The 20,770-nt window shown below is 43.6% G+C and overlaps 1 protein-coding gene across 7 annotated transcripts in view; it reads right to left on the bottom strand.

Moving 5' to 3' along the window:
- The window catches only part of LOC137375320 (lisH domain-containing protein ARMC9), a 143,637-nt gene that overhangs the window by 56,268 nt on the left and 66,599 nt on the right, over positions 1-20,770 (bottom strand). For 6 of the 7 annotated variants that reach the window (XR_010975986.1, XM_068042296.1, XM_068042302.1 and 3 more), the window contains exons 10-13: positions 19,992-20,090; positions 11,162-11,199; positions 8,318-8,429; positions 4,750-4,842 (exon numbers count right to left, since the gene is read on the bottom strand). Coding sequence is in view for 6 of the 7 variants with exons in the window: in XM_068042296.1 (XP_067898397.1) it covers positions 4,750-4,842; positions 8,318-8,429; positions 11,162-11,199; positions 19,992-20,090 (342 nt within the window). In the remaining variant the exon portion in view is untranslated. The remainder of the gene's footprint in view (positions 1-4,749; positions 4,843-8,317; positions 8,430-11,161; positions 11,200-19,991; positions 20,091-20,770) is intronic. The other variant, XM_068042301.1, reaches the window with a different exon arrangement.

The raw sequence follows: 20,770 nt of genomic DNA, 5'->3' as shown, positions 1-20,770 counted from the left end.
TTTCCAGTAATTGGGTTGAGATTGGCCAACCTGTTTTCAAACAGGATCCTAAATCTGTAGTTTAGTTTGGATTTGAATCTTGGGCCGAGAGATAAAAGAACACTTCACTAAGTGCAGCAACCAATCTCCAAAAATAAGCTGTGAATTTTTATTCAACCCTTTCCCCAAAAGCATATAATGTGTATACTGCTGGGTAAGTAAGTAAAAAGTATATATTTGGTTGGTTTAAAATCTCTTTCCTTTAGTTTCGGTGACTGCAGCTTTGATAGTAACGGAGGTGCGGGAGTGGGCTTACAGCTGGGAAGTCAATTTCAATGTAAGTTTAAAAGTGAATTCCCTTTTGTTTTCGGAGGACCAGGGGACTGCTGGGTAAGTAAAAAGTATATATTTGGGTGGTGGCTGTACCCGAGACACTACATGTGTAGTGTCTCCCACCCACCCTCCTCTTCTAACCAAAAAAAGGACTCTGGTGTGTTGATAAGGTAAGCTTTTTATTTAAGAAGTTCTGTCCGTAGGATTGCTAACCTAACAAGTTTTGACTTTTTGTTTTTGGTTTTTCAGTAGATTTGTTGGGAATTTAGAATAGTGGGAATGGAGGTTAAGGCAGTTGTATGTTCCTCCTGCAGAATGTGGGAGGTAAGGGTCGATAAGAGTGTCCCTGCTGACTGCATCTGCGGGAAGTGCACCCAACTCCAGCTCGTCGAGAACCGCGTTAGGGAACTGGAGCTGGATGAACTTCGGATCATTCGGGAGGCGGAGGAGGTTATTGAGAGGAGTTATGGGGAGGTAGTCACACCTCAGGTAAAAGAAGTAGGTAGATGGGTTACCGTCAGGGGAAGGAGAGGGAACCAGCAGGCATTGCAGGGATCCCCTGTGGCCGTTTCCCTCAACAACAGGTATACCGTTTTGGATACTGTTGCGGGGGACGACTTACCAGGGGTAAGCAATGGGGTACAGGCATCTGGCACAGAGTCTGTCCCTGTTGCTCAGAAGGGAAGGGGGAAGAGGAGCAGAACATTAGTCATTAGGGACTCCATAGTTAGGGGAACAGATTGGAGGTTCTGTGGGAACGAGAGAGACTCACGGTTGGTATGTTGCCTCCCAGGTGCCAGGGTTCGTGATGTCTCGGATCGTGTTTTTGGGATCCTTAAGGGGGAGGGGGAGCAGCCCCAAGTCATGGTCCACATAGGCACCAACGACATAGGTAGGAAGAGAGATGGGGATTTAAGACAGAAATTCAGGGAGCTAGGGTGGAAGCTTAGAGCGAGAACAAACAGAGTTGTTATCTCTGGGTTGTTGCCTGTGCCACGTGATAGCGAAGCAAGGAATAGGGAGAGAGAGGAGTTGAACACGTGGCTGCAGGGATGGTGCAGGAGGGAGGGTTTTGGTTTCCTGGATAATTGGGGCTCTTTCTGGGGTAGGTGGGACCTCGACAAACAGGATGGTCTTCACCTGAACCAGAGGGGTACCAATATTCTGGGGGGGAGATTTGCTAGTGCTCTTCGGGGGGGTTTAAACTAATTCAGCAGGGGAATGGGAACCTAAATTGTAGTGCCAGTGTATAGGATGTTGAGAGTAGTGAGGTCAGGGATATGGTTACAAGGACTCAAGAGGGCACTGGCAAGCAAGAACCTGGTTTAAAGTGTGTCTATTTCAACGCCAGGAGCATCCGGAATAAGGTGGGTGAGCTTGCAGCATGGGTTGGTACCTGGGATCTCGATGTAGTGGCCATTTCGGAGACATGGGTAGAGCAGGGGCAGGAATGGATGTTGCAGGTTCCGGGATTTAGATGTTTCAGTAAGAACAGAGAAGATGGTAAAAGGGGGGGGGTGTGGCATTGTTAATCAAGGAAAGTATTACAGCGACAGAAAGGACGTTTGAGGACTCGTCTACTGAGGTAGTATGGGCCGAGGTTAGAAACAGGAGAGGTGAGGTTACCCTGTTGGGAGTCTTTTATAGACCTCCAAATAGTTCCAGAGATGTAAAGGAAAGGATAGCGAAGATGATTCTCGACAGGGGCGAGAGTAACAGGGTAGTTGTTATGGGGGACTTTAACTTTCCAAATATCGACTGGAAATACAATAGTTCGAGTACTTTAGATGGGTCAGTTTTTGTCCAGTGTGTGCAGGAGGGTTTTCTGACACAGTATGTAGACAGGCCAACCAGGGGCGATGCCACATTGGATTTGGTACTGGGAAATGAACCCGGCCAGGTGTTAGATTTAGATGTAGGTGAGCACTTTGGTGATAGTGATCACAATTCGGTTAGGTTTACCTTAGCGATGGGCAGGGACAGTTATATACCGCAGGGCAAAAATTATAGCTGGGGGAAAGGAAATTATGATGCGATTAGGCAAGATTTAGGATGCGTAGGATGGGGAAGGAAACTGCAGGGGATGGGCACAAACGAAATGTGGAGCTTATTCAAGGAGCAGCTACTGCGTGTCCTTGATAAGTATGTACCTGTGAGGCAGGGAGGAAGTTGTCGAGCGAGGGAGCCGTGGTTTACTAAAGAAGTTGAAGCGCTTGTCAAGAGGACGAAGGCGGCTTATGTTAGGATGAGACGTGAAGGCTCAGTTAGGGCGCTTGAGAGCTACAAGCTAGCCAGGAAGGATCTAAAGGGAGAGCTAAGAAGAGCAAGGAGAGGACACGAGAAGTCATTGGCGGATAGGATCAGGGAAAACCCTAAGGCTTTCTATAGGTATATCAGGAATAAAAGAATGACTAGAGTTAGATTAGGGCCAATCAAGGATAGTAGTGGGAAGTTGTGTGTGGAATCAGAGGAGATAGGGGAAGTGTTAAATGAATATTTTGCGTCAGTATTTACAGTAGAGAAAGAAAATGTTGTTGAGGAGAATACTGAGATTCAGGCTACTAGGCTAGATGGGATTGAGGTTCACAAGGAGGAGGTGTTATCAATTTTGGAAAGTGTGAAAATAGATAAGTCCCCTGGGCCAGATGGGATTTACCCTAGGATTCTCTGGGAAGCCAGGGAGGAGATTGCAGAGCCTTTGTCCTTGATCTTTATGTCGTCATTGTCGACAGGAATAGTGCCGGAAGACTGGAGGATAGCAAATGTTGTCCCCTTGTTCAAGAAGGGGAGTAGAGACAGCCCTGGTAATTATAGACCTGTGAGCCTTACTTCGGTTGTGGGTAAAATGTTGGAAAAGGTTATAAGAGACAGGATTTATAATCATCTTGACAAGAATAAGTGCATTAGAGATAGTCAGCACGGTTTTGTGACGGGTAGGTCGTGCCTCACAAACCTTATTGAGTTTTTCGAGAAGGTGACCAAACAGGTGGATGAGGGTAAAGCAGTGGATGTGGTCTATATGGATTTCAGTAAGGCGTTTGATAAGGTTCCCCATGGTAGGCTATTGCAGAAAATACGGAAGTATGGGGTTGAAGGTGATTTAGAGCTTTGGATCAGAAATTGGCTAGCTGAAAGAAGACAGAGGGTGGTGGTTGATGGCAAATGTTCATCCTGGAGTATAGTTTCTAGTGGTGTACCGCAAGGATCTGTTTTGGGGCCACTGCTGTTTGTCATTTTTATAAATGACCTGGAAGAGGGTGTAGAAGGGTGGGTTAGTAAATTTGCGGATGACACTAAGGTCGGTGGAGTTGTGGATAGTGCCAAAGGATGTTGTAGGGTACAGAGGGACATAGATAGGCTGCAGAGCTGGGCTGAGAGATGGCAAATGGAGTTTAATGCGGAAAAATGCGAGGTGATTCACTTTGGAAGGAGTAACAGGAATGCAGAGTACTGGGCTAATGGGAAGATTCTTGGTAGTGTAGATGAACAGAGAGATCTTGGTGTCCAGGTGCATAAATCCCTGAAGGTTGCTACCCAGGTTAATAGGGCTGTTAAGAAGGCATATGGTGTGTTAGCTTTTATTAGTAGGGGGGTCGAGTTTCGGAGCCACGAGGTCATGCTGCAGCTGTACAGAACTCTGATGAGACCGCACCTGGAGTATTGCCTGCAGTTCTGGTCACCGCATTATTGGAAGGATGTGGAAGCTATGGAAAGGGTGCAGAGGAGATTTACTAGGATGTTGCCTGGTATGGAGGGAAGGTCTTACGAGGAAAGGCTGAGGGACTTGAGGTTGTTTTTGTTGGAGAGGAGGAGGAGGAGAGGTGACTTAATAGAGACATACAAGATAATCAGAGGGTTAGATAGGGTGGATTGTGAGCGTCTTTTTCCTCGGATGGTGATGGCAAACATGAGGGGACATAGCTTCAAGTTGAGGGGTGATAGATATAGGACAGATGTGAGAGGTAGTTTCTTTACTCAGAGAGTAGTAAGGGCGTGGAACGCCCTGCCTGCAGCAGTAGTAGATTCGCCAACTTTAAGGGCATTTAAGTGGTCATTGGATAGACATATGGATGAAAATGGAATAGTGTAGGTCAGATGGTTTCACAGGTCGGCGCAACATCGAGGGCCGAAGGGCCTGTACTGCGCTGTAATGTTCTCAAAAAAAATGTTCTACTCATACTTTCAAGGTCATTACAACAGGTGCATTCTTTAAATAAATTTGGTGCCATCTGATCTGCAGTGTTAATACCATCTCCAATTCCTGCCTCAAGCCACACAAGAGATGCACTGCAGAAAATGAGGAAGGACAAAATAAAGCAATTTACTTGTTTTATGATGAATTGGCAACACAGTTTCACCACAATGTAGATACAATAAAGCTCCAAATACTTTGATACAGAAGAAATGTTGTTAGATTAAAGAATAAAACCAGCCAACCTGGTTCTTATTGTGACATTCCAGCAGATCATTGCTAATGTAAGCCTGAAGGACTGTATCCCTTTGCTCTCCAGGATGAGACTGCGTCAACCTCTATGGGAGTCAAAAAAATGGCATTAATCTAATCTAGCTCTGTGTCTTCACCACCAACAAATTGAGTTTATATACTGGTTTTAATATAGTAAAACGTCCCAAGGCACTTCACAAATTCATTACCAAACAAAATTCGACACCGAGCTGCATAAGGAGATAAAAGGGTAGATGACCTTAAAACCTACCTCTGGCCAAACTGATGGAGTGTCTTATAGGAGGAAAGAGAGGTAGAGGGGTTTAGGGAGGGAATTGCAGAGCTGAGGACCTCCACGGCTGAAGGTACAGCTGCCAATGGAGCAGCAATTAAAGTTGAGGATGTGCAAGAGAGATGGGGAAAGAGAGAGAGAGAGAGAGAGAGAGGGGGACGGAGAGAGAGAGAGAGAGGGGGACAGAGAGAGAGAGAGAGGGGGACAGAGAGAGAGAGAGAGAGAGAGGGGGACAGAGAGAGAGAGAGAGAGAGAGGGGGGACAGAGAGAGAGAGAGAGAGAGAGAGAGAGGGGGGACAGAGAGAGAGAGAGAGAGAGGGGGGACAGAGAGACAGAGAGACAGAGAGAGAGAGAGAGGGGCGGGGACGAAGAGAGAGAGAAAGAGAGAGAGAGAGACGGACGGAGAGAGAGAGAGGGGGGACGGAGAGAGAGAGAGAGAGAGAGAGATAGATAAGGGGGACGGAGAGAGAGAGAGAGAGAGAGAGAGAGAGGGGCACGGAGAGAGAGAGAGAGAGAGGGGGACGGGGAGAGAGAGAGTGAGAGAGGGGGACGGAGAGAGAGAGAGAGAGTGGGACGGGGGAGACGGGGGGGCGGGAGAGACGGGGGGGGCGGGAGAGACGGGGGGGGCGGGAGAGACGGGGGGGGCGGGAGAGACGGGGGGGGCGGGAGAGACGGGGGGGCGGGAGAGACGGGGGGGCGGGAGAGACGGGGGGGGCGGGAGAGACGGGGGGGGCGGGAGAGACGGGGGGGGCGGGAGAGACGGGGGGGGCGGGAGAGACGGGGGGGGCGGGAGAGACGGGGGGGGCGGGAGAGACGGGGGGGGCGGGAGAGACGGGGGGGGCGGGAGAGACGGGGGGGGCGGGAGAGACGGGGGGGGCGGGAGAGACGGGGGGGCGGGAGAGACGGGGGGGCGGGAGAGACGGGGGGGCGGGAGAGACGGGGGGGCGGGAGAGACGGGGGGGCGGGAGAGACGGGGGGGCGGGAGAGACGGGGGGGCGGGAGAGACGGGGGGGCGGGAGAGACGGGGGGGCGGGAGAGACGGGGGGGCGGGAGAGACGGGGGGGCGGGAGAGACGGGGGGGCGGGAGAGACGGGGGGGACGGGAGAGACGGGGGGGCGGGAGAGACGGGGGGGCGGGAGAGACGGGGGGGCGGGAGAGACGGGGGGGCGGGAGAGACGGGGGGGCGGGAGAGACGGGGGGGCGGGAGAGACGGGGGGGCGGGAGAGACGGGGGGGCGGGAGAGACGGGGGGGCGGGAGAGACGGGGGGGCGGGAGAGACGGGGGGGCGGGAGAGACGGGGGGGCGGGAGAGACGGGGGGGCGGGAGAAAGAGAAAAATAGGGATGGACAAAGTGAAAAATAGGGATGGACAGAGAGAAAAATAGGGATGGACAGAGAGAAAAATAGGGATGGACAGAGAGAAAAGGAATGACGGCAGAGAGCGAGGATGACACAGAGAGGGGTGAACAACATGAGGCAACGGCGCAGGAAGGTGGGGCAACAGCGCAGGAAGGTGGGGCAACAGCGCAGGAAGGTGGGGCAACAGCGCAGGAAAGGGGGGAGGGGGGAGAGACAGAGAGATCACTTTTGACAGATGGATATCTATCCGGAATACTACACATCGCTACATGTGTGTGGGAAAACAATGACTACTTGTGCAAGCGAAAAAATGTCAGGTATTTCGCGAAATCAGTGTCCAACATAATGATGAGAAAGTAAGTCAATAAATTGATCTTAATTAAAGATTCTTCACTAAAATGCACATTTGTTGTTGTTTTGCTTAAAAGATAAATTTTTAATTACTTTATCTTTCTGAAATTGTCTCACGGGCCCCCTATGTCAGACAAAAGTTGCAATGTGGCCCCCGCTCGCTAAAAGGTTGGACCACCCTGATGTAGAGGATAAGTCACGCTACAGGCATCGGTGTGGGAGTGGGAACAGACGCCTTTGCAGGTGATACTCTGGCCACAGTTGTTGTCAGTGTACATGTGGAAACTGATGCTTATCGAGGGCAGCATGTAGATGAGAAAGAGGGGGCCAAGGGAACATCCTTGGAGAACACCAGAGATAACCGTGCAGGCGCGGGAAGAGAAGCTATCACAGATGGACCTCTGATTACAGCTGGATAGACAAGAATGGAACCAGGTGAGAGCAGTCCCACTCAGCTAGACAACAGTGGAGAAACACTGGAGGAAGATGGTGTTGTCAGCTGTGTCAAAGGTTGCAGACAGGCGAGAAGGACGAGGAGGGATAGTTTATCAGAGTCACAGTCACATGGGATATTATTTGTGATTTTGTAAGAGCCATTTTGGTACTGCGGTGGGGCAGAAACCGGATTGCAGGGATTCAATCATGGAGTTCCAGGAAAGATGGGCAGTCGTTCCTCCAAAACAAAAGCCATCAATATTCAGCTCCGAACAAAATACTCATATCAGTGCTTCTGATTAGTTGACTGCTCATTCCAGGTAATTCAGATGGTGCAAAACTTCCACTAGGGCAATAAAATTGGCCTCAGCTTAGGGAGGGGACTGTTGGCCAAGGCTTCAGCTCTGGATTGCTATTCTGCAAAAGTTGGTGGAAATACACCTCTATGAATGTCAGTGGAGGACAGGATCAGGCATGGCTCTAACACTTGCTGCAGCTGAATTGCCTATGATGTTAACTGTTACAGCTTACATATAAATTATGATTGTTTGGACAAAATTGTACCTTCAACAAGAGGCTATTTCTTTCCGAAGAGGCATGGAGGAGTTATTAACAAAAGCAGAATGTAGAGTCGAATCATACTTTGTAAGACAGAGGTTTAAAAACTGAACAGGTGTCCCTCAATTGCTCAGTGGCTACATGGTGTAGTATACAGTCAGACAATACTCATTTTATCGGCTCACATATGAAGAATAGCTATTTGAGCCAGCTACTAAGGGCTGCCGGCATCTGTCGAGCCATTTTCTAGCAGAAGTCATTACCTTTAAGAAAGGAAGGTAGAAAACTGAGGTGCAGGGTAGGGAACAGAATCTTTCTGGTGAGGATGAAATAAAGAAAGGGAATTATGAAATGTACCCTTCAGAAGAGGGTAAGCGCAAAGATAAATCTCAGCAATCTCAGAACTCTACATAAATATTGCGCATAGTGGATTTCATTATCTACAATTAGGAATGTACGGTATAGACCGGGAACAATGCATCACTTTGCTTTCAAGTCACAAATAGCAGAAGCGTCAAAAATAATTGAGGCTGTAAAAAGATTAACCAAAGTTAAACTTATACATACCCAACGTAGCGCTTGCAATAGAAGTGCCTTAAGTCGATCATTTCCATAGATCAAATCATTCTTCAACTTTTCATAATCAAGAGATGGTAATAAAGGTACATCTTTGGACTTCCTAAAGGATTGAAACATTCATTTGCAGCAACATTATTAAACATTTTGCATTTAGTGCACATCAGCCATTTTACACCTCAAAAGTGCAACATTTCAGGGTTTTGCACATCGTAGAACATTTTGATAATTTAATTTCAACGAATTAAATATCCAACAAATCAAATACGGCTCAATTCTGGCAACAAGGAATGGGTAAGCGACAGAAAATTAGGCAGTCACATCAGGCATTTTTTTCAAAGCTACCATTCACTAACCAGCAAGCATCACAAAATGGATCAAGCCATCTGCTCAAATAATTTCATCAAACTTTTTCCAGTTGCTATTCTTTTTCTTCATTCGAGAGAGAATATATTATCAGACATAACATTAACATAGCACATTAAAAAAAACCCTAATACTGCTCACAAAATTCATGTTAGAAATACCAACATAAAGGTTCCCCAAGAAAGGCCTGCCTTTACTTGGAGTTGAGGCCCAAGTTGGAAATTTCACCGGAGCATGTACGCTGGAATTTACTAGCTGTGCATGTGTGTGAGCGAAATAGGGATGGAACTTAGGAGTACTTACATCCTGCTCTTATGGAATATCAAACCCACACAATATACCAAGGCAATCCATGTTGCATGACAACGAGGTAGAAAGGATTAGAGCATTCTTACAATTGTGGAATATCCTGTGTATAAGAAGTTAGTGCATTATGCTAGTTGCAGTTTTCACTGCTTCTGTGGAATTACAATACCCAGAAGGTATCTCCCTGTTACACATTTTGAAAAATATGCAGTATTGCAGATGTATTTATGTATTCAGAGAGTATTGTAAACCCAGGCAGTAACTATATGAACTGAGGCACAAGTGGTAGGGAAAAAAATAAATTTAATTTTTCAACTTTTTCTACAACTTACCATATGAAACAAAAATGCAGAATTAATGTTAGGAGCATGAGGGTTTTCTGTTGCTGCGGGGACTGACAATCGCACTGCATTCAGAAGCAAATGTTTATGAGGCAATATGATGCCCCATAAACATCCCCTCTACCCTCAGATACTATACAAAATCAGTTTGCGGTATGATTATTTGCAAGGCACATTGGTCCCGCTGCACATGTGCATCTGGTATGGGTCTGAGTATATGCACTTGATTGGTGGCGCTTGTGCATGTGCCCTGTCTCCGGAGTGCTGAGTGGAGAGGAAACTGGAATCGGGACCTGCCTACCGAAGCACATGGGTTCCTGAACCTGGAGCCTAAAGCAAATGTGGATCTGAGACCTTATTTGGTAGACAGCAAGAACCAGGAACTACTTTTAAGTGGCCTGATAAGCAGCACAACTCACCATTTAATTATGAGTGCATTACTGCTACTCTCTGGACTGCAGCAGGAACAATGGCATATCAACAGTTAGAGATGTGCAGCTTCAGCAGTGTCTGTCTGCCTCGGCAAGGCAACGTAACAGGCTTGGGAATAATGTGCTTCAGCAGGCCCCACTTCAGAAAGCAGGCTCCAGAAAAGGCACGGGAGATTCAGGCTCTGGACTCCAGGAACAGGAGACTGGACGTGAGGCCTGTGAAGCAGATTGCTCCTGAGCCTGTTACATTGCCAAGTCTGGAGGCAGACAGCTGCAGCTAAAACTGCACATAACTAACTGGTGGTATGGTACCAGTTAACCAGCGAGAACAATGGTGAATAAATATTGTACTTCGCTTCACCAGATATTTCTCTCATGTTAACAACCACCTCAATAAGTAAGCCCTTGTTCCTGGAGTATTACATAAGAACATACGAAATAGGAGGAGGAGTAGACCATGCGGCCTGTCGAGCCTGCTCTGCCATTCAATACAATTGGGGCTGAGCTTCACTGTTGGAGATGCCATCTTTTGGATAAGTTAAATTGAGGCTCGGTCTGCCCTCTGAGGCGGATGTAAAAGATCTCATGGTACTATGCAACGAAAAGCAGAAGGGTTCTCCTGGTGTTCCAGCCAACATCACTAAAACAGATTTTTTAATCATTGCTGTTAGTGGGATCTTGCTATGCGCAAAAAGCCTGTTTCATTTCTCTATGTTGTTATAGGAACAAAGATTTAAAAGTACTTCATTGACTGTGAAGTGTTTTTGGATGTCTTGTGTTTGTGAAAAGTACTATATAAATGCAAGTTTTTCTTTATTAAAAAAATAAATGTTATGATTTGAAATGCAACAAATTCATCACAATAACCACGTAATCAGATTCTGGTCATTGTGAAAGAAAATGACTCTCAAAAATAATTTCACCAATAGCTACAGCAAGAACTGTGAGATGGAAGGAGGAGAAAAATATGTTTTATAATCATAAACAAGAAAAAGTAGTTTTGGAGAGCGGAGTGAAAGATAAACAAATAAAGCACTTGTACATGAAGTAAATAATGCAAACCATAGTGGAACACAGTGAACAAATACTATAAATAACTTTCATCTTAAGTAACCTTTGCAAGGTGGTAGGTAAATTGCATTACAAATATTACATTTGTGACTTTGTAACTCCAGTTTCAAAAGGTATGTAAATGTTTTAACTGAGTCAGTAATGTTTTACTGCTTCAGTAAATATGCTGTATTATAGCTGTGGACACATCTAGGTGGCACAGCTATAAACACCAAAGGCTGTACTTCATATCTCGACTACATATGAATAGCACTACTGGAGATGCACGAGTACAAGAAAAGATTCAAACTTGAAATTTTCAAAGCATTTAAGTCACTTACATAGTAGGAACTATGGATGCCCTCAGCATAGATGATGCCTATTTTAAAAGAAATTTAAAGAATACTGTTAAGATGGAATATTTTAATTATAATTGAGCAAAGCAATACATGCAGCATTTATGAATGCATTTGGAAAACAAAAATCAGCAGATTCCCAATGGCAACACCTTTGCAGCTTATAGTATTTTCTGCTTTTCATTAGTAGAGCTCAGTGTCGCTTGTAGAGATTACATGCACTGCACATAATGACAAGCAAGGTAAGGCATAACGAGAGCTTCATGCTAAAATCACCTCATACACTGTTTGTAAGCAGCCCGGGAAAATGAATTTTTCAGTATGAAGTCACTTGTTACAAAATATACGACAAATACAGATTGAACAATTGCATCAAAAAGATAACAGAAAATGTTCTTGAATGTAAAAGCTTGCTAGGGAGATGCATTTGACATAAAACTATGTGCCAGAAACGGGTTTTCAATTAATTAATGTTTCTTTCTTTACATAGGCTGACAGAGTCAAATTTAGGTCAAACATTATGGCCAGGATTTTGGGGTCAGCAGCGAACAAATGACACTAGCATTTGCACTGGCCCACAGGCTTCTGAGAGTCTACTGGAAAATCCGGGCCATAGTATGATTTGATATCATAAATCTTTATCAGATTTTATCAATATAAATCAATTGTAGGAATTCATTTCCAATATCTTGTAATTGAAAAGAAATATGCATAGTTAGTATACAGTGGAATCTGTCTTAGTGATCACTGCATGTAGTGAACATGAGGATATGATTTTTAAACTGTGTTTGCCAAAAGGCATTTGTACTAACCCTGTGTTGACTTGGTTGGTTGTACGGAACAATTTTGTGCTGAAAACTCTACGGGTTTCAATTTTCTAATTTGCTTTCTACCCCACTGCAAACTTCTGATAAGAGTTTCAGGCTGCCAGTGAGTAGCATTGCTGAAGAGGCAAGGAACACTGTTTGACATTCACCAAGATATTAAACAGCTTTAATGGCGCTTCTGTATGTTGCAGTACGCAGATTGTTAATTTGTTAGGAAAAGGTGTAGTGCCAGAGTACTGCAGGTAGCTAATGTAATTCCGATATTTAAGAACGGGGACAAAACATGCCCAGGGAATTAGAGACCTATCAGCTGAACATCAACGGTAGGAAAAATAATGGAATGCCCACTAAAGGTGAGAAGAGAAGAACATCTAGAAAAGAAAAACATAATAATGAATAGTCAGCATGGAATTCAAAAGGGAAAATCTTGCTTGACCAACCTTACTAAATTTTTGAGGGGGTAACAGAGAGTAGACAATGGTAATGCAGTAGATATAATTTATCTGGATTTTCAATTAGACAAATGAATAAGGTCAGAGAGTGTAGGGTCAGGGGACAAGTGGCAGAATGAATTGCTAGCTTCAAGACAGAAAGCAGAGAGTGGGAGTAAAAGGTAGTTATTCAGAGTGGTAGAAGGTGGGAAGTGGTGTGCCACAAGGATCAGTGCTGGGACCACAGATGTTCACAATTCATGTTAATGATTTGGACTTTTGAATCAAAAACATAATTTGTAAATTTGCAGATGATACCAAATTGGGGGATAGTCAATACTGAGGAGGATTGCAACAAAGTACATGAATAAGTACAGGCAAACATGAATAAACTTGCAGAATTGACAAATAATTGGCAAATGAAGTTCAACACAGATAAACATGAGGTAGTACATTTTGGTACGATGAATTAGGGAAGTGACTTCACTTGGAAGGTGGGGTAGAGGAACAAAGGGATCTCAGAGTACAAATACATCAATCACTGAAAGTTGCTTCACAGGTTAGCAAGGCCATAATAAAAGCAAACCAAGCACTAGGCTTTATTTCTAGAGGGACAGAATTGAAAAACAGGGAAGCTATGCTAAACTTGTATCAAACTTTGGTTAGACCACACTTAGAGTAGTGTGTGTAGTCCTGGTCACCACATTATAAGGATATGGAGAGGTTGCAGAGAAGAATTACAAGGATGCTACCAGAAATACGTGGGTATACATATCAGGAGAGATGAACAGGCCGGGTCTCTTTTCTCTTGAAAGGTGGCGGCTGAGGGGTGTACGAACAGAGATCTTTAAAATTCTAAAAGGTTTAATAAAGTGGATACAGAGAGAATATTTCAACTTGTGGGGAAGAGCATAACTAGAGTCCATCAATATAAGATAGCTACCAAGAAATTCAATTGGGAATTCAGAAGAAACATCTTTATGCAAAGAGGAATGAGCTTTTGGAACTCGCCACCACAGGGAGTGGTTGAAGCAAATAGTATAGCTGTACTTAAGGGGAACTGAGATAGGTATTTGAGGGAGAAGGGAATAGAGGGTTAAGATGATAGATTTAGATGAGGAAAAGATGGGAAGAGGCTCAAGTACAGCATAAATGCTGGCATGGACTGATTGGGCCGAATGGCCTGTTTCTGTGCTGTATATCCTGTGCAATCTTATGTAAATTATAAAAAGTTACTCTGTTCATTAATTTCAACCCAAAACCAGCACTCTGAAAACTGCACAGCTGAGCCTTGAGTAAGACTCGACTTCAAGGGTGCTGTTTTTAAGTTGTGAAAAAAGAACAGAACAATATAACAGCCTTCAAATTCTTTCTACTTTATTGACATTTAAGTAATGTAACAGAGATGAGAAACTGACTAGTTGTTTATTGGCCAGCTGGTTGAAGTGGCTGTGAATGTTGAGAGTCATTGTTCAGTAATACAATGCAATCAAAAGTACATTGGGAATCATGGGATAGCTATGTTCAGCTATATTGTTCAGTTGGTCATATTACCATTTGAGCTAGTGAACACTATTGATCACTGTTACCAGATTCTACTGTATTTTGGATAAATTCTTCAATGCACATTTTTAAATAATTATGTAACTATTTGCAATTCAGAACTTAATATGTTGTGTAGATGACAAGAAAAATGTACCATTGATGGAGTAATAGGAAAGGGTAGGAAAGGAACAGGCATTCTGAAGTCTAGAAAGAATTTTAGAAACTCACAGATCCTTCACTGTTACAAGGGCTCTTAATGAAAACATCCTTTTATGGACAGATACCCAGACAATAAAATAGAAAACATTCACAGAAGTTAGAATATTTTACAAAAATAAAAGCAAAATTCTATTAAAAAATATTTAAAAGCAATTAAATCCTCCCGATGTTAACCATATGCCTCCATCAAACAAAAAGTCTTATTAAAGTGAAAAGCTAGGTGGTAAAAGTGTCCTGCTGAAAACAAAAGGTTAAAATCTAAAAGCAAACAAAAAACCATAAGTATATGGATTAAAATAAATTTCCTGTAAAATTGTCTTAAATTAACAATACAAGTTCTATATAAAATAAAATGCAAGTTCTATATAAAATAAAATGCAAGTCAAGTACCGGATGATTGGAGGGTGGCAAATGTTGTTCCCTTGTTCAAGAAAGGGAATAGGGATAACCCTGGGAATTATAGACCAGTCAGTCGGTAGTGGGCAAATTATTGGAGAGGATTCTGAGAGACAGGATTTATGATTATTTGGAAAAGCATGGTTTGATTATAGACAGTCAGCATGGCTTTGTAAGGGGCAGGTCATGCCTCACAAGCCTTATTGAATTCTTTGAAGATGTGACAAAACACATTGATGAAGGAAGAGCAGTGGATGTGGAGTATATGGATTTTAGCAAGGCATTTGATAAGGTTCTCCATGGTAGGCTCATTCAGAAAGTAAGGAGGCATGGAATTCAGGGAAAGTTGGACGTCTGGATACAAAATTGGCTGGCCTATAGAAGTCAGAGGGTGATAGTAGATGGAAAGTATTCAGCTTGGAGCTTAGTGACCAGTGGTGTTCCACAAGGATCTGTTCTGGGACCTCTGCTCTTTGTGATTTTTGTAAATGACTTGGATGGGTGGGTTAGCAAGTTTGCCGATGACATGAAGGTTGCTGGAGTTGTGGATAGTGTGGAAGGCTGTTGTCGGTTGCGACGGGACATTGACAGGATGCAGAGCTGGGCTGAGAAGTGGCAGATGGAGTTCAACCTGGAAAAGTGTGAAGTGATTCATTTTGGAAGGTCGAATTTGAATGCGGAATACAGGCTTAAAGACAGAATTCTTGGTAGTGTGGAGGAACAGAGGGTTCTTGGGGTCCATGTCCATAGATCGCTCAAAGTTGCCACCCAAGTTGATAGGGTTGTTAAGAAGGCGTATGGTGTGTTGGCTTTCATTAACAGGGGGATTGAGTTTAAGAGCCGCGAGGTTATGCTGCAGCTCTATAAGGCCCTGGTTCGACCACACTTGGAATATTGTGTTCAGTTCTGGTCGCCTCATTATAGGAAGGATGTGGAAGCTTTAGAGAGGGTGCAGAGGAGATTTACCAGGATGTTGCCTGGACTGGAGGGCATGTCCTACGAAGAAAGATTAAGGGAGCTAGGGCTTTTCTCTGGAGCGAAGAAGGATGAGAGGTGACTTGATAGAGGGGTACAAGATGATGAGAGGCATAGATAGAGTGGATAGCCAGAGACTTTTTCCCAGGGTGGAAAGGGCTATCACCAGGGGGCATAATTTTAAGGTGATTGGAGGAAGGTTTCGGGGAGATGTCAGAGGTAGGTTCTTTACACAGAGAGTGGTGGGTGCGTGGAATGCGCTGCCAGCGGTGGTAGTAGAAGCAGATACATTAGGGGCATTTAAGCGACTCTTGGATAGGTACATGGATGATAGTAGAATGAAGGGTAGGTAGTTAGTTTGATCTTAGAGTAGGTTAAAGGTTCGGCACAACATCGTGGGCCGAAGGGCCTGTACTGTGCTGTATAGTTCCATGTTCCATGTATATTTTATCAGTCATCAGATAATTAAAGCAAGAAAAATAAGTGACTTGATCAGAAGTTCTCAGTAAAAGAAAACAAAATTTTTTAAAAATTCATTCATGGGATGTGGGCGACGCTGGCCAGGTCAGCATTTATTGCCCATCCCTAATTGCCCTTGAGAAGGTGGTGGTGAGCTGCCTTCTTGAACCGCTGCAGTCCATTTGGGGTATGTATACCCACAGTGCTGTTAGGAAGGGAGTTCCAGAACTTTGACCCAGCGACAGTGAAGGAACGCCGATATAGTTCCAAGTCAGGATGGTGTGCGACTTGGAGGGGAACTTGTAGGTTGTGATGTTCCCATGTATTTGCTGCCCTTGTCCTTCTAGTTGGTCGAGGTCGCGGGTTTGCATGGTGCTGTCTGAGGAGTCTTGGTGCATTGCTGCAGTGCATCTTGTAGCTGGTACACACTGCTGCCACTGTGCGTCGGTGGTGGAGGGAGTGAATGTTTGTAGATGGGGTGCCAATCAAGCGGGCTGCTTTGTCCTGGATGGTGTCGAGCTTCTTGAGCGTTGTTGGAGCTGCACTCATCCAGGCAAGTGGAGAATATTCCATCACACTCCTGACGTGCCTTGTAGATGGTGGATAGGCTTTGGGGAGTCAGGTGGTGAGTTACTCGCCTCAGGATTCCTAGCCTCTGACCTGTTCTTGTAGCCACGGTATTTATATGGCTACTCCAGTTCAGTTTCTGGTCAATGGTAGCCCCTAGGATGTTGATAGTGGGGGATTCAGCGATAGTAATGCTGTTGAATGTCAAGGGGAGGTGGTTAGATTCTCTCTTGTTGGAGATGGTCATTGCCTGGCACTTGTGTGGCACGAATGTTACTTGCCACTTATCAGCCCAAGCCTGGATATTGTCCAGGTCTTGCTGCATTTCTACACGGACTGCTTCAGTATCTGAGGAGTCACGAATGGTGCTGAACATTGTGCAATCATCAGCGAACATCCCCACTTCTGACCTTATGATTGAAGGAAGGTCATTGATGAAGCAGCCGAAGATGGTTGGGCCCAGGACACTACCCTGAGGAACTCCTGCAGTGATGTCCTGGAGCTCAGATGATTGACCTCCAACAACCACAACCATCTTTGCGCTAGGTATGACTCCAGCCAGCGGAGGGTTTTCCCCGATTCCCACTGACCTCAGTTTTGCTAGGGCTCCTTGATGCCATACTCCGTCAAATGCTGCCTTGATGTCAAGGCCATTCACTCTCACCTCATCTCTTGAGTTCAGCTCTTTTGTCCATGTTTGAACCAAGGCTGTAATGAGGTCAGGAGCTGAGTGGCCCTGGTGGAACCCAAACTGAGGTCACTGAGCAGGTTATTGCTAAGCAAGTGCCGCTTGATGGCACTGTTGGTGACACCTTCCATCACTTTACTGATGATTGAGAGTAGGCTGATGGGGCGGTAATTGGCCAGGTTGGAAGTCCTGCTTTTTGTGTACAGGACATACCGGGGCAATTTTCCACATTGCAGGGTAGATGCCAGTGTTGTAGCTATACTGTAACAGCTTGGCTAGGGGCACGGCAAGTTCTGGAGCACAGGTCTTCAGTACTATTGCCGGAATCATTTCTATAATTCTTAGACTTCACGCTAGAAACGTTCAGTACCAAATGAGTTTATTGGTGCAATACTAACATCTGAAAGGTAGAAAGTACAATAATTCAAAAACAGCAAATAGTGGTAAAACTGTGCAAAATTGGGGATGTTTTTGTCAACATTGTTTGATTTGAACAATGAGATTAAAATATTGAAATGGATGCATAATCCATCAGAAGGAACAATTTATAGAATGAAACCAAGAATGTTCAGCATGATTTTAAACCATGTTATTTTGTGCATTAAATAATTCAAGAATTTCACCACAGGAACAGAAATTGTATTCCCCATTATGATTTTATAATGCTGAGATCAATTGAATATAGCAAATGTGAGCTCAGATAATGCTCTATCATGGTTAGCAATTACTGTAAACTGTTGCATATTAAGCTTAAAACTTATTAAAATAAATATCAGGTCCCATCACTGCCCTAAAACCCTCAGGTTACAAATTGTAACAAGCATACACAATAAACTACTAGATATCCGTTGACCATGTTCCATTTATCTAATAACTGAGTTTTGACATTAAAATAAGTAGACTTAAGTCAACCACTGAAAAAATATTTTTTTTATAAAACACAAATACTTAAACAAACAAATGCATAACAGAGTTACAAGCTTGTTCATAAATGTGTCTTTCTACTCTCTTGTTTTGTGATATAGTACCATCTGGTTAATTAATACCTTGTAGCTTGATAAAGTCCTGAAACCACACTATATAAGTATAAGTTAAGAACCTCTATTCATGTTTATAAATACTTTATTTACCCAGAGTGAGAATTATTTGATGAACTTTACCAAAGAAAAACAAGTCCCAATGCTACCTCTCTCCTGTCAGTGTTATTTGGGAGTATTTATAAGATAATAGGGATATTACAATTTTAGCCATTTTACTCAGATATTTCGTCGATGCACAGTGTCAAAGACCACTCACATAAGTCAGCAGTCACTTTCAATCATTGGAATGTACCTTTACATCCTCAATATCTAGTAATGTAGCAAGCCTGGAGGGTCAAACTAAAGCTTGGACATAGTTTACTGGATATGGCACAAACTCCAGGAATTCTGTGCCATTTTTTCCACAAATAATGAAACTATGCTGCAAATACAGGTAAAATGGAAAAAAACTGACCCAATGGAAACAAAATCCGTTCATCTAATTATATAGCAGACCACTTCATATCTTTCAGAGGTAGCAGGTTGTCTGATAGAACATGATCATGAACATGAAGAACAAGGTATTAAGTACCTCCTTTAACACACTTGTTTGTTTTTTTTATTCATTCTTGGGTTATGAGCATTGCTAGCAAGATCAGTATTTATTGCTCATCCCTGGATGCCCTGAGAAGGTGGTGGTGAGTCTTCTTCAACTGTTGCATTGTAGAGATTGAGTGGCTTGCTAGGCAACTTTAGATGGCAGTTAAGAGTCAACCACATAGAAACTGGATAAAATAAGGAAATTAGTCAAGCAGTTGGGTTTTTATAACAATTCAACAGCTTCATGATAATTTTATGATACCAGCTGTGTATTTCCAGATTTTCTTTCAAACTGAATCAAATTCTCAAACTGCCAAGGTGGAATGTGACTTAATATTCTATGGTTTATTCGGCCAGGACTTTGGATTACTAATGCAGTAACAATCACTATACCACTGTATTCCAAAGGTGTTATATGTTTATTTAGGATAACACATGGACTGCAGTAAATGTATTAGAGACTTGAGCACATATACTAAGCTTACAGTTCAGTGCAGTATTGAGAGAGTGCTACACAACTGAAGGTGCTGCCTTCCATCTGCTTTCTGAGATGCTCATAAAAGATCCCCTGGCACTATCTGAAGAGCAGCAAGGGATTTCTCCCAGTATCCTCCCAATGGCCAACATTTATCCCTCGAACAGCATGAATGAAAACCAGATTATCTGGTCATTTATCTCAAATGATCTTTGTGGAACTTTACCTTGTGTAAACAAACTGCCATGTTTCCCTAAATTGCAACATTGACAACTTCAAATGTTCTTCATTGATTGTGAAGAACTTTGAGATGTCCTGAAACATGATATAAATGTAACCTTATCTTTCTTTTGTGGATCAGCAACCCAGAGGTCTTGTTCAAATCCCACCTGGGCAAATGGTGAAATTCAACTTAAAAATCTGGCAATTTGTGAGCTAGCCCCACAGTTTTTTGCAGTACTGTTAATTGCTCACAGATAGTACCTTCATGGGAAATTAAATGAATCTAGTTATTTCAAAACTAGTATGATAATTATACACAACTGCTTATAATTCATGAAAATCTCACATTTAATTCACCAGATTTTTAAACAAATCCAATGGTTTGTACTTACAGTTCCTGGTCTTGTGAAGTCAATGCTTTGGGCTATGCTTTGTCTCATTTGGTTGCTGAACAGTCGCACACAGACACTTTGAAGGTATTCTGGTGTGATCTAGTAACAGTAAACAGATATAATTAAGTGATATTTAAATGATACATTTTTATTTTTTTGCTTTCTAATTCTTTTCACCTTTTTGTACGTCTTCTTGAGGAACATGCAATGCCCCAGCTATGGCAGCAGGTATCGTCTGCTCTCAAGTCTCTTCAGCCAGTTGCTAGAAGATATGCAACATGAACTAAAGGTAATTCACTACCAACATCACTTCTTGTTTACTTGCAGAGATAGATAGATAAATAGAGTGGAGGGATGGGACTGACTGAACGTCAATGCATGTGAATGTATCCTTACATGCTAAATATCTGATAATGTAGCAAGCCTGGAGGGTGAAACTAAAGCTTTCATGATTGTACATAGCTTACTGGATATGGCACGATTTTACAGAGAGCTGGCATGGACTTGATGGGCCGAATGACCTCCTTATGTCCCGTAACAACTCTAGGGCTCTTCTCTACTGATCTCTAGGAGATCAGTAATCAACTTTCTGGAGAATTAAGTAGTCTCCGTTTTTTTATTCATTCATGGCATGTGGGCATCACTGGCTAGGCCAGCATTTACTGCCCATCTCTAATTGCCCTTGAGAAAAGCCACCTTCTTAAACTGCTGCAGTCCTTGGGATGCTGTTAGGAAGGGAGTTCCAGGATTTTGACCCAGCAACAGTGAAGGAATAGCGA

The sequence above is a fragment of the Heterodontus francisci genome, chromosome 11 (genome assembly GCF_036365525.1).
Source record: "Heterodontus francisci isolate sHetFra1 chromosome 11, sHetFra1.hap1, whole genome shotgun sequence".
Lineage (NCBI taxonomy): Eukaryota > Metazoa > Chordata > Chondrichthyes > Heterodontiformes > Heterodontidae > Heterodontus > Heterodontus francisci.
This window is presented reverse-complemented; position numbering and strand designations above follow the sequence as displayed.